We start from the raw sequence: 15274 nt of genomic DNA, 5'->3' as shown, positions 1-15274 counted from the left end.
CGCGAAAAAGGACTGTCGTTGCTCCAACGTGTACCTAACCATAAACATCAATGCTGTTCTTAAAATCAATACACAAGTATATATTTTGAAACCTGCATATTTAGTTAATATTGCCTGCTAACATGAATTTCTTTTAACTTCTTATGGCTGCAGGGGCAGTATTGAGTAGCTTGGATGAAAATAGTAAACTACCTGCTCCTCAGTCCCAGTTGCTAATATATGCATATTATTATTAGTATTGGATAGAAAACACTCTGAAGTTTCTAAAACTGGTTGAATGATGTCTGTGAGTATAACAGAACTCATATGGCAGGCAAAAATCTGAGAAAAAAATCCAACCAGGAAGTGCGAAATCTGAGGTTTGTAGGTTTTCAACTCATCGCCTATCGAATACACAGTGGGATATGGGTCAGATTGCACTTCCTACGGCTTCCACTAGATGTCAACAGTCTGTAGAACCTTGTCTGATGCTTCTACTGTGAAGTGGGGCTGAAGGAGATGGGAATGAGTAAGCTCTACCATGAGCTGACCATGCGCGTTCATATGAGAGAGAGCTCTGTTCCATCGCACTTCTGAAGACAATGGAATTCTCTGGTTGGAACTTTATTGAAGATTTATGTTAAAAACATCCTAAAGATTGATTCAATACATCGTTTGACATGTTTCTACTGACTGTTAAGAAGCTTTTTGACATTTCGTCTGCTTTTAGTGAACGCGCTTCCTGACTGGATTTGTTTACCAAACACGCTAACAAAAATAGCTATTTGGACATAAATTATGGACATTACCGAACAAAACAAACATTTCTTGTGGAAGGGGGAGTCCTGGGAGTGCATTCCGACGAAGATCAGCAAAGGTAAGTGAAGATTTATAATGCTATTTATAACTTTTGTTGACTCCACAATTTGGCGGGTAACTGTATGGCTTCCTTTTGTGGCTGAACGCTGTTCTCAGATTATTGAATATTGTGCTTTTGCCGTAAAGCTTTTTTGAAATCTGACACAGCGGTTGCATTAAGAACAAGTGTATCTTTAATTCTATGTAAAACATGTATCTTTCATCAAAGTTTATGATGAGTATTTCTGTTATTTGATGTGGCTCTCTGCAATTTCTCCGGATATTTTGGAGGCATTTCTGAACATGGCGCCAATGTAAACTGAGGTTTTTTGATATAAATATGAACTTTGTCGAACAAAACATATATGTATTGTGTAACATGAAGTCCTATGAGTGTCATCTGATGAAGATAATCAAAGGTTAGTGATTCATTTATCCCTATTTCTGCTTTTTGTGACTCCTGTCTTTGGCTGGAAAAATGGCTGTGTTTTTCTGTGACCTAACATAATCGTTTGTGGTGCTTTCGCTGTAAAGCCTTTTTGAAATCGGACACTGTGGTGGGATTAACAAGACGTGTATCTTTAAAATGGTGTGAAATACTTGAATGCTTGAGGAATTTTAATTATGAGATTTCTGTTGTTTGAATTTGGCGCCCTGAACTTTCACTGGCTGTTGTCCACAATCGTTGCACGACTGTACCAAACCAGTAAACAGAAGTATATATTTTTTAAACCTGCATATTTAGCTCAAAGAAATCCAGGTTAGCAGGAAATATTAACCAGGTGAAATTGTGTCACTTCTCTTGCGTTCATAGCACGCAGAGTCAGGGTATATGCAACAGTTTGGGCCGCCTGGCGCGTTGCAAACTAATTTGCCAGAATTTTACGTAATTATGACATAACATTGAAGGTATATTTAGACTTATGGATGCCACCCGTGCGTTTTGCCAGCAGCTCTTCGCAATGCTTCAAGCATTGAGCTGTTTATGACTTCAAGCCTATCAACTCCCGAGATTAGGCTGGTGTAACCGATGTGAAATGGCTAGCTAGTTAGCGGGGTGCGCGCTAATATCGTTTCAATCGGTGACGTCACTCGCTCCGAGACTTGGAGTAGTTGTTCCCCTTGCTCTGCAAGGGCCGCGGCTTTTGTGGAGCGATGGGTAAAGATGCTTCGAGGGTGGCTGTCGTCGATGTGTTCCTGGTTCGAACACAGGTAGGGGCGAGGAGAGGGACGGAAGCTATACTGTTACACTGGCAATACTAAAGTGCCTATAAGAACATCCAATAGTCAAAGGTATATGAAATATAAATGGTAGAGAGAAATAGTCCTATAATTCCTATAATAACTACAACCTAAAACTTCTTACCTGGGATTAGGAACCACCAGCTTTCATATGTTCTCATGTTCTGAGCAAGGAACTTAAACGTTAGCTTTTTTACATGGCACATATTGCACTTTTACTTTCTTCTCCAACACTTTGTTTTTGCATTATTTAAACCAAATTGAACATGTTTCATTATTTATTTGAGGCTAAATTGATTTTATTGATGTATTATATTAAGTTAAAATAAGTGTTCATTCAGTATTGTTGTAATTGTCATTATTACAAATATTTTATTTGTAATAATTAGTTGGTATCGGCTTTTTTTGGTCCTCCAATAATCGGTATCGGCGTTGAATAATCATAATCGGTCGACCTCTACTCTAGACAACACTATCTACCAAGAGAGTTCTCATTTATATTATTCGTAGCTGTCTATTTACCACCACAAACCGATGCTGGCACTAAGACTGCACTCAATGAGCAGTATAAGGCCATAAGCAAACAAGAAAATGCTTATCTAGAAGCGGTGCGCCCAGTGGCTGGGGACTTTAATGCAGGCAAACTTAAATCCGTTTTACTTAATGTCTACCAGCATGTCAAATGTGCAACAAGAGAGAAAAAAAACTCTAGACCACCTTTACTCCACACACAGAGACACATACAAACTCTCCCTCGCCCTCCATTTGACAAATCTGACCATTTTATCCTCCTGGTTCCTGCTTACAAGCAAAAACTAAGGCAGGAAGTACCAGTGACCCGCTCAATACAGAAGTGGTCAGATGACAGACTGGAATATGTTCTGGGATTCATCCAATGGCATTGAGGAGTATACCACCTCAGTCATCGGATTCATAAATAAGTGCATCAATGACGTCGTCCCCACTGTGACCATACCTACATATCCCAACCAGAAGTCATGGATTACAGGCAACATCCGCATCGAGCTAAAGGCTAGAGCGGGACACTAATCCGGACGCTTATAAGAAATCCCGCTACGCCCTCAGACGAACCATCAAACAGGCAAAGTGTCAATACAGGATTAAGATTGAATCCTACTACACCGGCTCTGATGTTCGTCGGATGTGGCAGGGCTTGAGAACTATTACGGACTACAAAGGGAAACCTAGCCGCGAGCTGCCCACAGACACGAGCCTACCAGACGAGCTAAATGCTTTTTATGCTCGCTTCGAGGCACGTTCAACACCATAGTGCCCACAAACCTCATCACCAAGCCAAGGACCCTGGGACTAAACACCTCCCTCTGCAACTGAATCCTGGACTTCCTGATGGGCCGCCCCCAGGTAGTAAGGGTAGGCAACAACACGTCTGCCACGCTGAGGCCCCTCAGGGGTGTGTATTTAATCCCCTCCTGTACTCCCTGTTCACCCATGACTGCGTGGTCAAACACGACTCCAACACCATCATTAAGTTTGCCGATGACACAACAGTGGTATGCCTGATTACCGACAATGATGAGACAGCCTACAGGAGGAGGTCAGAGACCTGGCAGTGCGGTGCCAGGACAATAACAATAACCTCTCCCTCAATGTGAGCAAGAAAGGAGCTGATCGCGGTCTACAGGAAAAAGCGGGTGGAACAGGCCCCCATTAACATCGACGGGCTGTAGTGAAGCGGGGCGAGAGTTTCAAGTTCCTTGGTGTCCACATCACCAACGAATTATCATGGTCCAAATACACCAAGACAGTCGTGAAGAGGGCACGACAACACCTTTTCCCCCTCAGGACACTGAAAAGATTTGGCAATGGTCCTCAGATCCTCAAAAAGTTCTACAGCTGCACCATCAAGAGCATCCTGACCGGTTGCATCAACGCCTGCTTTGGCAGCTGCTCGGCATCTGACCGTAAGGCACTACAGAGGGTAGTGCGTACGGCCCAGTACATCACTGGGGCCAAGTTTCCTGCCACCCAGGACCTATATACTAGGCGGTGTCAGAGGAAAGCCCAGACTATTCACATTGACACCCCCCAATTTGTTTTTTACACTGCTGCTACTCACTTTTTATTATCTATGCATAGTCACTTTACCCCTACCTACATGTACAAATTATCCCAACTAACCTGTACACCCACACATTGACTCGGTACCGGTACCCCCTATATATAGCCTCATTATTGTTATATTAATGTGTTACTTTTTTACATTTTTACATTAGTTTATTTGGTAAATATTTTTTTCTTTCTTGAACTGCATTGTTGTTTAAGGGCTTGTAAGTAAGCATTTCACAGTAAGGTCTACACCTGTTGTATTCAGCGCATGTGACAAATAAAGTTTGATTTAGATTTTAGATCTTGGGTCAGTTTTGTAGTATCTCCACTAATAGTTAAGGTTGGGATTGGGGGAAGGGGAAGCTGATACTAGATCTGTACCTAGGGGAAACTTCACCCTGGAGCCATCCTGTTTCTAAGGTACAATTCATAGTTTTACACAGTTTTCCTTGCCTGGTCCCAGATTTGTTTGTGCTGTCTCGCCATGTCCTCAGGTCATTGCCACATAAAGGAATTGGCAATACAATGCAAACATATCTAGGACTAGGCTACAGTTTTCTCTCCTTTGCCTTGTAGAAATAAGATAGGGAAGAGCACTGGCCTGAAGGAAAGCCAGCTAACAGACATCTCTACCAGAGAAATGGTACAACAAAGATCCACATCTTCAAATATAGTTACGTACTTTGTCCCCTCACTCATATTCATTGACATAGAATATGAGTCAAATACTACTAGTGGTTTTCACACCCTGAAAAGCAGATCAGTTGGATTGACCCCCACCCCCACATCAAATGGTCAAAAGTGGATCAATCCACACAGTCATTTTAAGTGATCCAGAGGTTCGAAAGGATATGCGTACAGTCTCATCTTTCCCTGCTAATACACTTCATAAGCTTAATCCATGATGTGCTCCTTCAGAAAGGCAAGTAGCCTGGTCAGGATTCTCCATTTTGTCTTCAAGTCATTTGCGATTACAGCCCGGATACGGAGGGGGAGGGGAGTAGCTGTCTGTCCTAGGTGGGGTGGGGGTGTAGGGAGGGGGGCGCATGGCCGAAGGGTACATCTCATAGTCATAGGTGTAGGGAGGTGGGGGTCCTGGAGAAAGAGAGAGAGACAGACAGACACAGAGAGAGAAAAGTGCATGTTTGTTATCAGTAGTACCAGTAGTAGTACCAATACACACATACTACACACATACAACATACAAGTACCCTGCTATGTCATTGTATCTGTTTTGATGGGGCTGTAGAAACCAGTGGAGATTGCTGAGGAGATGACGGCTCATAGTAATAGCTGGAATGGAGTCAATCAGAGGATGCTGTTGGGAGCAGCTATAGGAAGACTGGCTCATATCAAACACATATAAAAAACACAAAATAAACATATGGAAACCAGGTTTGACTCCGTTCCATTGATTCCATTCAAGCTATTACAATGAGCACGTCCTCCTATAGCTCCTCCCACCAGACTCCACTGGAGTCAATGGAATGGTACCAACCAATGGAAACCACATGTTCGATACCATTCCAGCCATTTTTGTGAGCCGTTCTCCCTTCAGCAGCCTCCACTGGTAGAAACGTTCTAGACTTCAGTATGTGTTGGTTATTGGTGGAGGAGCAATGTCCTCTATTGGTGGAATCATTGCACTGCAGGGAAATGGGTAAATTGGAGGCCGGGTAATTTTATGTTCAGCCGGTTAGTGGAGGAGCAGTGGTTAAGGTCTGTATTCATAAAGAGTCTCAGAGTAGGAGTGCTGAGCTAGGATCAGTTTGCCGTTTTAGACCATAATGAATAAGATTAGGACATACACACCAAGCAGTGTCTGAGGAAGGCCTGAAAAATACCAAAGACTCCAGCCACCCCTGTTCTCTCTTCTTACGTCCGGCAGGCGGTACCAGAGTATCAGGTCTCGTACCAACAGGCTCCGAGACAGCGTATGAAACTTCCAAGCAATGAGATTTCTATACAGATAGACAATAGCTGCCCACCTCCACCAAGGACTATATGCACTGACTGTAGAGTAGCAGTCACAAGTTTGGTGGACACATCTACTCATTCAAGGGTTTTTCTTTATTTTTACTATTTTCTACATTGTAGAACAATAGTGAAGGCATCAAAACTATGAAATAACACATATGGAACCATGTAGTAACCGAAACAGCGTTAAATAAATCAAAATATATTTTATATTTTAGATTCTTCAAAGGAGCCACTCTTTGCCTTGATGACAGCTTTGCACACTCTTGGCATTCAGATTCCCACCCATTCAAATCGGTGACCGGAACCAGCGACCTCTCGGCCACCGGCCCAAGCTCCCAGGCGGCAGGCCTCCTACCTTCCAAGATCCCCCCACAGTTCCCCTCGAGAGCTTCCCCTCGACCATCCAAGAAACAGCCCACAAGCCCCCCTCGAAAAACCTTCCCCCACTCCCCACCCGCCACCATCCCCCTCCAACCCGACCAAAACCACCACCGACCGACCGACCCACGCGCCAACAACCAACAAAAAGAACAAAAGAGAAAAAATACAAAACCAAAGGAAAACAACAACAGAAAACAACAACGCAAAAACAAAAGACATCAAAGACAACAGAAATCATGACAGCAAGGCCAACTGTATGCGTTTGTGTGCATGTGTGGCACTATTTACATTTGTGTATGTGCGTGTCCCGTGTGTGTACACGTGTGTTTCAATGCAAGTTTCAATGCAAGTGTGTGTATGCATGTGTACGTGCATACAAGCGCACAATGTTCCTTTTAAATGTTATTTAAACATGCACTTGAATGCAGTAATGACTCCATTCTATGTGCATCAAAAATTACAATCTGTTTGTCTGTGCCTTTTGAAAGCCTGACACCGTGAGATCGTATTTTATAACTTAGCTGACGACGGGGCACACACTGATTGAATCAATGTTGTTTCCACGCCATTGCAATGAAAGTAAAGTAAATGTAAGATGCACATAAAATCAACAGTGTAATGTTTGGAATCAGTCTCGTGTAAGGTGAACTGTTTTGTCCTCACCTTTGGTCTGATAATTTCCCCATAATCTCCAAAGTGTTCTCTTTCAATTGCTACCATGCTCATGTATATGCTTTTTATAGTTATTCTTAAAAATATATATAAATTTGTCCCTATCCATATCGGCCAATTTTCACAAGTGTAAGGGGTTAAAGGACCAGGGCAGTCAAAAATGTGATTTTCTTGTGTTTTATATATATGGAATAATACTGTGAAAATGTGAAAATGATGATAATGCCCATTTAGAGTAACATTTCTGGGATCTTTTATTTCAGCTCAAGAAACATGGGACCAACACTTTACATGTTGTGTTTATAATTTTGTTCAGTGTAGTTAAAAGACCAATAAGAAAGAGAGTTCCAAATCTCTCTGACAATAACATACCGTTTTCAGTTTTCCTCTCCCCACCCAGACCAATTCCAGACAGTCCCTAGCAAAATTCTTGCTTAAGAAATTGCTCTTTGCTAAGAAGCTCATTTTGTTTCCTTTTCGCCATTTGAATGGAACACAGTAAGGTACTTAGTTGTTACCTGGAAATGATTTGATATTGAGATAAAAATGGCTGCATTGGACCTTTAAGCATTTCACTGTACTTGTGCATTTGACTAATACAACTTTAAACGATATGGACCCTGAGAGCTGACCTAGGATCAGTTTAGCATTTTAGATCATAATGAATAAGATTATATGGACAGGGGGGGACCTGATCCTAGATCAGTCTTACCTGGGTAGCCCTGGGACACAGTGTTGATGTAGGAGGTGTTGAACACGTCCACACGGGCCCCTCGCCCGTTCTTCACACACATGCACACACACAGGAAGAAGGCCGCCAGCGCTCCCATCAGAAACACCACACCAAACACGATGCCCGAGATCGCCGTGCCCCTAGAAAACGCACACACACACACATGCATGCACACACACACGCAAACACGTTTGTCACTTAGACTGAATGCTCCCCTTTTCATTCTAGTTCCTGGCTGCTGGTAAGTCATCTCATCCAATTAATCTTCTCACAAATCAATTCTGCATGGAATTTCAATTCACCTCCCTACCTCTTTAAAGAGTATCTTAAATAAATCCCACGGCCACCGCCTCCCCCAAAAAGGCTATTTTGTTGAAAACGAATTTGTTGAGGGAAAACGTGCTTTTTAATTTTATTTAACCTATATTTAACTAGGCAAGTCATTGTAAATTCTTATTTACAATGACGGCTTACCAAAAGGCAAAAGACCTCCTGCGGGGATGGGGGCTGGGATAAAAAATATAAAAAACAACTACCTCAAGTTCTAAACCCTCATCACACCTGTGGGGAGAGGGGCATTCTTCTTACAAAACCACATGACCTTTGTTTTGGAGGTGTTCAGAACAGGGTTAAGGGTAGAGAAAGCTTGTTGGACACTAAGAAAGCAAAATCCATGGAGGGGCCAGCTGAGTATAAGACTGTATCATCTGCATATAAATGGATGAGAGAGCTTCCTACTGCCTGAGCTATGTTGTTGATGTAAATTGAGAAGAGCGTGGGGCCTAGGAATGAGCCTTGGGGTACTCCCTTGGTGACAGGCAGTGGCTGAGACAGCAGATTATCTGACTTTATACACTGCACTCTTAGAGAGAGGTAGTTAGCAAACCAAGCCAAAGACCCCTCAGAGACACCAATACTCCTTAGCCGGCCAACAAGAATGGAATGGTCTACTGTATCAAAAGCTTTGGCCAAATCAATAAAAATAGCAGCACAACATTGCTTAAAATCAAGGGCAATGGTGACATCATTGAGGACCTTTAAAGTTGCAGTGACACATCCATAACCCGAGCAGATTTAATATTGCATACCAGAGAGAATACTATAGACATCAAGAAAGCCAGTCAGTTGATTATTGACAAGTTTTTCCAACACTTTTGATAAACAGGGCAAAATAGAAATAGGCCTATAACAGTTAGGATCAGCTTGATCTCCCCCATTAAATAAAGGACGAACCGTGGCTGCCTTCCAAGCAATGGGAACCTCCCCAGAAAGTAGAGACAGGTTAAAAAGGTCGGAGATAGGCTTGGCGATGATAGGGGCAGCAACCTTAAAGAAGAAAGGGTCTAAACCATCCGACCCAGATGTTTTTTGGGGGTCAAGTTTCAGAAGCCCTTCTAGCACCTCGGACTCAGTGACTGCCTGCAGGGAGAAACTTTGTAGTGGGGCAGTGGAAAAAGAGGGAGACGCATCGGGGATAGTCGCATTAGAAGGGGTGGGAGATGAGGAAATGTTGGATGGGCAAGTAGGAATCCTGACTTAATGAAGTGGTGATTAAAGAGCTCAGCCATGTGCTTCTTGTCAGTAACAACCACACCATCAACTTTAAGGGACATGGGCAGCTGTGAGGAGGGTTTATTCTCCAGGTCTTTAACCGTTTTCCAGAACTTCTTGGGGTTAGACCCACAGAGAGAGAACTGCTCCTTAAAGTAACTAACGTTGGCCTTCCGGATAGCCTGAGTGCACGTATTTCTCATTTGCCTGAACGAGAGCCAGTCAGCCTGACTATGCGTGTGCCGAGCCTTTCGCCAAATGCAATTCTTGAGGTGGAGTAACTCTGCAAGATCACGGTCGAACCTGTTTTCAATTCTCATTTTCTTTATGGGGGAGTGTTTGTTAACAATACCACTGAAAAGATTAAAAAAAGAAGGTCCAAGCGTCTTCGACAGAGAGGATCTCGCTGATTCTATACCATTTTACAGAGGCCAGTTCATGAAGGAAGGCTTGCTCATTAAAGTTTTTTAGCAAGCATCCATGACAAATCAGGACAGGTCGCTTCACTAAGCAGGACAAATTCAGACTTGGTGTAAGGGGCCAGGAGAGAGCTTAGGGCAGGTAGGGTACAGGCCGGTGCTGATGGAGGACGATAGCACCCAGCAACAGTCAACAAAGAGCTATTTGAAAGTTTAATACTTAAAACCAGCAAATCAAATTTTTGGGGGACAGACTTGGCGGAGACAACCGAGCACTGAAGGTGATCCTTGGTAAAGATTGCCACTCCCCCACCTTTGGAAGATCTGTCTTGCCGAAAAAGGTTATAACCAGAAAGGTTAACATCACTATTCAAAACACTCTTCCTTAACCATGTCTCAGTAATGACCAACACATCTGGATTGGAGCTGTGAACCCACACTTTCAATTGATCCATTTAAGGTAATAAGCTTCTAGTGTTAACGTGCAGAAAACCCAGGCTTTTACAGGAGCAGAAATCGGTGAAGCAGATATCAGAGCACAAGTCAGAATTGGGGCTAGCAACAGTAGATGGGCCAGGGTGTACAAGCACATTTCCAGATATCATCAACAGTAACACAATCCCGGCACGGCATAGCAAAATGCACAAGAAAAAAATGTAATATATCACGACTTGGGGCTAGCCATTGTAAGTTCAGAGTCACTCGCCCCAACAGTGCCTGTGTGCTGGAGGCGAGCAAAAGCTCGGGGGGGGGCATAACAGACAGGGGGAGACAGGCCAGGGCAAACGGTGAACAGATCGCCAGGTGGATTCCAAGCAGCGGTGCAGTAAGATTGTGATATGTTGTTGTCTCACCTAGCTATTTTAAGATGAATGACCAAACATGTCTGTGGTGCAACCATGGAGATCTGCTCAAACATCTGATTATATGACTCAGACCTGTGTGTGTGTGTGTGTGTGTGTGTGTGTGTGTGTGTGTGTGTGTGTGTGTGTGTGTGTGTGTGTGTGTGTGTGTGTGTGTGTGTGTATGTGGTCAAAATCCATTTGAAAGGCTGTGGAGAAGCTGTAGAATGAGATGAGATATCTCTCCTGAAACAAGGAACCATTATTCCTCCCCATTACCTTGTGACAACCATGGCCTTGAAAGAGCTACATTATATGGCTAGATAAAACGAGTCCACATTCAATGGGCCTATTCAATAGCACTTTTCTGTGAATCCTCCACATCAACTTTATGGTATCAACTTTATGGTGTAAAAACTGTGAATTTGGGAATTTTAACTGTGGCATTAATTAATGTTCCATGCTTACACAACACTTTAATATCATTATTCTCTTCGTTGGTGGACTGTAGCAGGTAGCATGTGTTATACTCCATAGGTGGACTGGTGAAGGGGACTGAGAAAGCGAGAGGCCAGCTGTCTTGAGCCAAATGACGGAGGTCAAATCTCTCAGAGGGGTCATACACTGCATGTGGAAAGGGCAGGTGGTGAAGTGGTAGAGAAGGGATTGTGTGTGTGTGTGTGTGTGTAGTCGGTGAGTGTGTGTTTGTAGACTGAGGGTGACTGAGTATGTGTGTATGTATAGAAGGTGACATTGTGTGTGAGCATATGTGTGTGTACTTACGAGAGGACATCTCCCATAAAGGCGTAGTAGGAACAGCAGAAAGGGGGAGAGCCTTCACAGCAGTACTCCACACAGCCATCACACTGGGCCTCACTGTGACCTGCAGGAGAGATGCAATACATTATATGGAGACACATACACACACACACCTACCTCTACTACATACACATGCACACACTCACACACACCCTGCATCTAATATGCTGAGAGAAATGTAGGATGTGCTCTTTGGAATCAAGATTTCCAAAACCCTTTAAAAGGCCAAAATCACAATGCTGTTTTCATATTACAAAAGGTTAAAAACATAATGGAGAGTAGCTACGGCAGATACACTTAAAACTTTGTCTTTTGCTTAGTTGAACCTTTTCTAAACACGGAAATGTCACTAAGATCAAGGCTTTAACTTAAGAGTTTTTTTAAACTAGAGTAATTGCACTTAAACTCAAAAAATAAGAACTAAGATATTTGATAAGTGGAAATATATAGTCCTTATAGAGGGTTTATGAAGGCTTCATTCAGCCTTAAAAGGTGTTCATCCTGTAGAGGGGGACCTAAGCATAAACCGACAAGCACACAAACACGGCACATCAAAAAGGGTGATAACAACAAGATGACTTGTGTGACAACAGGGCTATGTGAATGGAGATCATCCAAGAAATGTCAGAAAATATTTTCTTTATGTGAAAGCGTATACTTTTTAGTCAACTGCACTATTCACTAACTTCACCTCTGTGTTCTTTCTCTCTGCACTAGTCTGAACCTGCCGATACCTCTCTCTCACCAAAGATCTTCCCTTTGTATACCCTGTTAGCCTTGGTTGGGTGGGGAGTGTGTGTGTGTGTGTGTGTGAGTGTAAAAAAAAGGCACTTCTCTTTTCTGACTTGAACTGACTATTCTGATAAATAGTTTGTTGAGGGATACTGTACCTGGCACGATTGTGATGTGTTGTCTCTCCTAGCTACAGTATCTTAAGATGTATTTATTTTATTTCACCTTTATTTAACCAGGTAGGCAAGTTGAGAACACGTTCTCATTTACAATTGCGACCTGGCCAAGATAAAGCAAAGCAGTTCGACACATACAACAACACAGAGTTACACATGGAGTAAAACAAACATACAGTCAATAATACAGTAGAAAAATAGGTCTATATACAATGTGAGCAAGTGAGGTGAGATAAGGGAGGTGAAGGCAAAAAAAAAGGCCATGGTGGCGAAGTAAATACAATATACCGTAGCAAGTAAAACACTGGAATGGTTGATTTGCAGTGGAAGAATGTGCAAAGTAGAGATAGAAATAATGGGGTGCAAAGGAGCAAAATAAATAAATAAATAAATACAGTAGGGAAAGAGGTAGTTGTTTGGGCTAAATTATAGATGGGCTAAGTACAGGTGCAGTAATATGTGAGCTGCTCTGACAGCTGGTGCTTAAAGCTAGTGAGGGCATCTGCTAAATAAGAGCATCTGCTAAATGACTTCAATGTAATCTAAAAATGTGTAAACCTGTGTGTGTATGTGAGCACGACAAAGACGAAGCACTGACGGTTACAGGCACTCTGAGGATCTGGAGGGCCGGATTAACAAAACCTTCTTAAGAAGAAATTTCTTACGTTTTTTCGTAAGTAATGTTTTGTGAATCCGGCCCCTGGTGGTGAGAGTCCTTCAGTGGAGACACATGGATACGTGACAACTTGAAATGAAGGGGGTGGTTTAGGGAGAGTGGTCTCAAAATGAGAAAGCACTTGAAATAAAGGACATTTGAAAACACTACTTGTTTGTTTTGTATTTGATTATTATTTATAGAGTATTTGAACGCACACGGTCTGTCTAAAGGTTGTGTGTCCTATATCTCAGTGTTTGCCCTCCTCAACCCCCCCCCCCCCCCCCCCCATAATTTAACCCAGACACAGCCCTGCTGTTTCTCAACCTTCAAGCATACTGCCACAAATTACTGGTGTGTGTGTGTGTGTGTGTGTGTTCAAGGATTTTCATCTTCATTCCAGCTTTATTCTCACTTTGTTCAAAAGCTGGTGTATTTTCAACGCATCCCTCCAAACTGATGGCAGATTGTATTTTCCAACCCTGAAAAGGCTGTGTGGGCCTATAATAGTAGCCTTGACCATAGGGCTCTGGTCAAAAGTAGTGCGTTTTGTAGGGAATAGGGCGCCATTTGGGCTGCGGGCGCCATTTGGGCTGCATACATATTTCTCACTGTGAAGTGTGGAGTGTAACTACTTTGATGTGCATGTCATCCAACGATGGGAGTCTATATGGGTGGTCCCTTGAGGTCTAGCTTCTTACCTCCACGTCCTGTCGCTTTTTACGCTGGGGACAATGGCAGTATAGTTCTGCGACTAGCGCCGAGCAAGGTCTGTACCCCCCCCCCCCCCCCCCCCCCCCCCCTCCCACACACACACACACACGCTCGCACACACTTTTTTCTTCTATGTATTTCGCTTCAGAGTTTTGATGTAAAGTGTTATGCAAATTGTTGGGTTACATTTACGTGATTAAAACTCAATTGAGCCTTTGTCATTGTAGAAGTGGCGATACATACAGTAAGCTACAGTAGTTCTATTTACCCAGGGACTCTTACCATTGAGTAAATTAACGGTAGTATGTCTAAGTTAATGATCGGCTGCTACTTTAAAGCACGTATTTTTGCGATATAGCTACCGTTCGTTTACGTTGTGAAACCATCCATGCATTTGGTTGATGAGTTCACACTCACAATTAGCCTAATAAAAAAAGTCAACCATTATTAAAGGAACACTTTTGCTGATAATAAAACATTTGCGCACGTTGAAGGCGATAAAGCATCATAGAGAACCAGGGACAAATGAACGAACTCTTACCGGTAAAAAGACAAAGTAGGAGAGAGTCCCGTAGGAATTTCCACCCCGCTGCCTCTGTTCTTTCCATATCGACTGATAGCATAGGCCTACTTGTTCTAAATGTTGCTCACAGTTATTCCCAAACGATAACGTCCGCGTTTTCCATCGATATGCGCCTACAAAGAAGACTATGGGATATAGTCGCTCGCCGAAACATCGCTGATATGCGCATTTCAATTGAGTTCTCTAAAAAGTTCCATCGAAGAGAGCCATGAACGCACATGAATGGATCTTTGCTCCAGTCATAAAAATGCTCAAATCAGAATGAAACGTCTCATTCGTTTCTTCTTCCATGTGTTCGTATCTCTAATAGTGTTTCCTTCACTCTTTCCTCGCTGTTTTCTTCTGTTCCATTTTCCCCTGGAGTGGGTCCTAGCGCTTCCCCTCCCCCGCAGCAACTATTTTCTCAAATTACTCTGTTGACTGGGTGGGAAAAGGGATGGAAGTACCTCAATAACATTCGCATCTCTCCGGCATAAAAGACGCCGCCGCCCCAACCATCACGACCACATTGAAAATGAAAAAGATATATATAGGTCTATGTCGTGTACACCTCACGATCATTTTGAGAGGAAATATGCTTTAAAAAAAACAAAAAAACATTGTTTACCAACGACCCTAGTCAGAAACCAAACAATATCCACCCTGCCCCTCTCAACATGTCCTACAAAACATCCACGAACCTCTATTTTAAATGTTCAAGGAGCACGAAGTTTGTTTGATATAACTTATAAGTAAACTTCTTCATCTTGTAAAATGTAGGCTAAATGGGTTGCTCAAGAGTGTAGGATTGAATGACCCCCATCTCAAACACAATCTTTAATCAACCTAGGCCTATTTACCTTGTGTGACA

The 15274-nt window shown here is 42.8% G+C and overlaps 1 protein-coding gene across 1 annotated transcript; it reads right to left on the bottom strand.

The window, feature by feature from the left end:
- Positions 1–5128: 5128 nt before the first annotated feature.
- Positions 5129–14449, bottom strand: cyyr1 (cysteine/tyrosine-rich 1). Its single transcript, XM_038979683.1, has 4 exons — positions 14383–14449; positions 11529–11628; positions 7913–8073; positions 5129–5262 (listed from the first exon to the last, which is right to left on the bottom strand). The coding sequence occupies exons 1-4, from the start codon at positions 14447–14449 to the stop codon at positions 5129–5131; spliced, it is 462 nt and encodes a 153-aa protein (XP_038835611.1).
- Between the last annotated feature and the right edge of the window lie 825 nt (positions 14450–15274).

This window comes from Salvelinus namaycush, chromosome 40 (genome assembly GCF_016432855.1).
Source record: "Salvelinus namaycush isolate Seneca chromosome 40, SaNama_1.0, whole genome shotgun sequence".
NCBI classification, from domain to species: Eukaryota; Metazoa; Chordata; class Actinopteri; order Salmoniformes; family Salmonidae; genus Salvelinus; species Salvelinus namaycush.
Note: the sequence above shows the minus strand (reverse complement) of the source record. Positions and strands in the feature narration are given on the sequence as shown.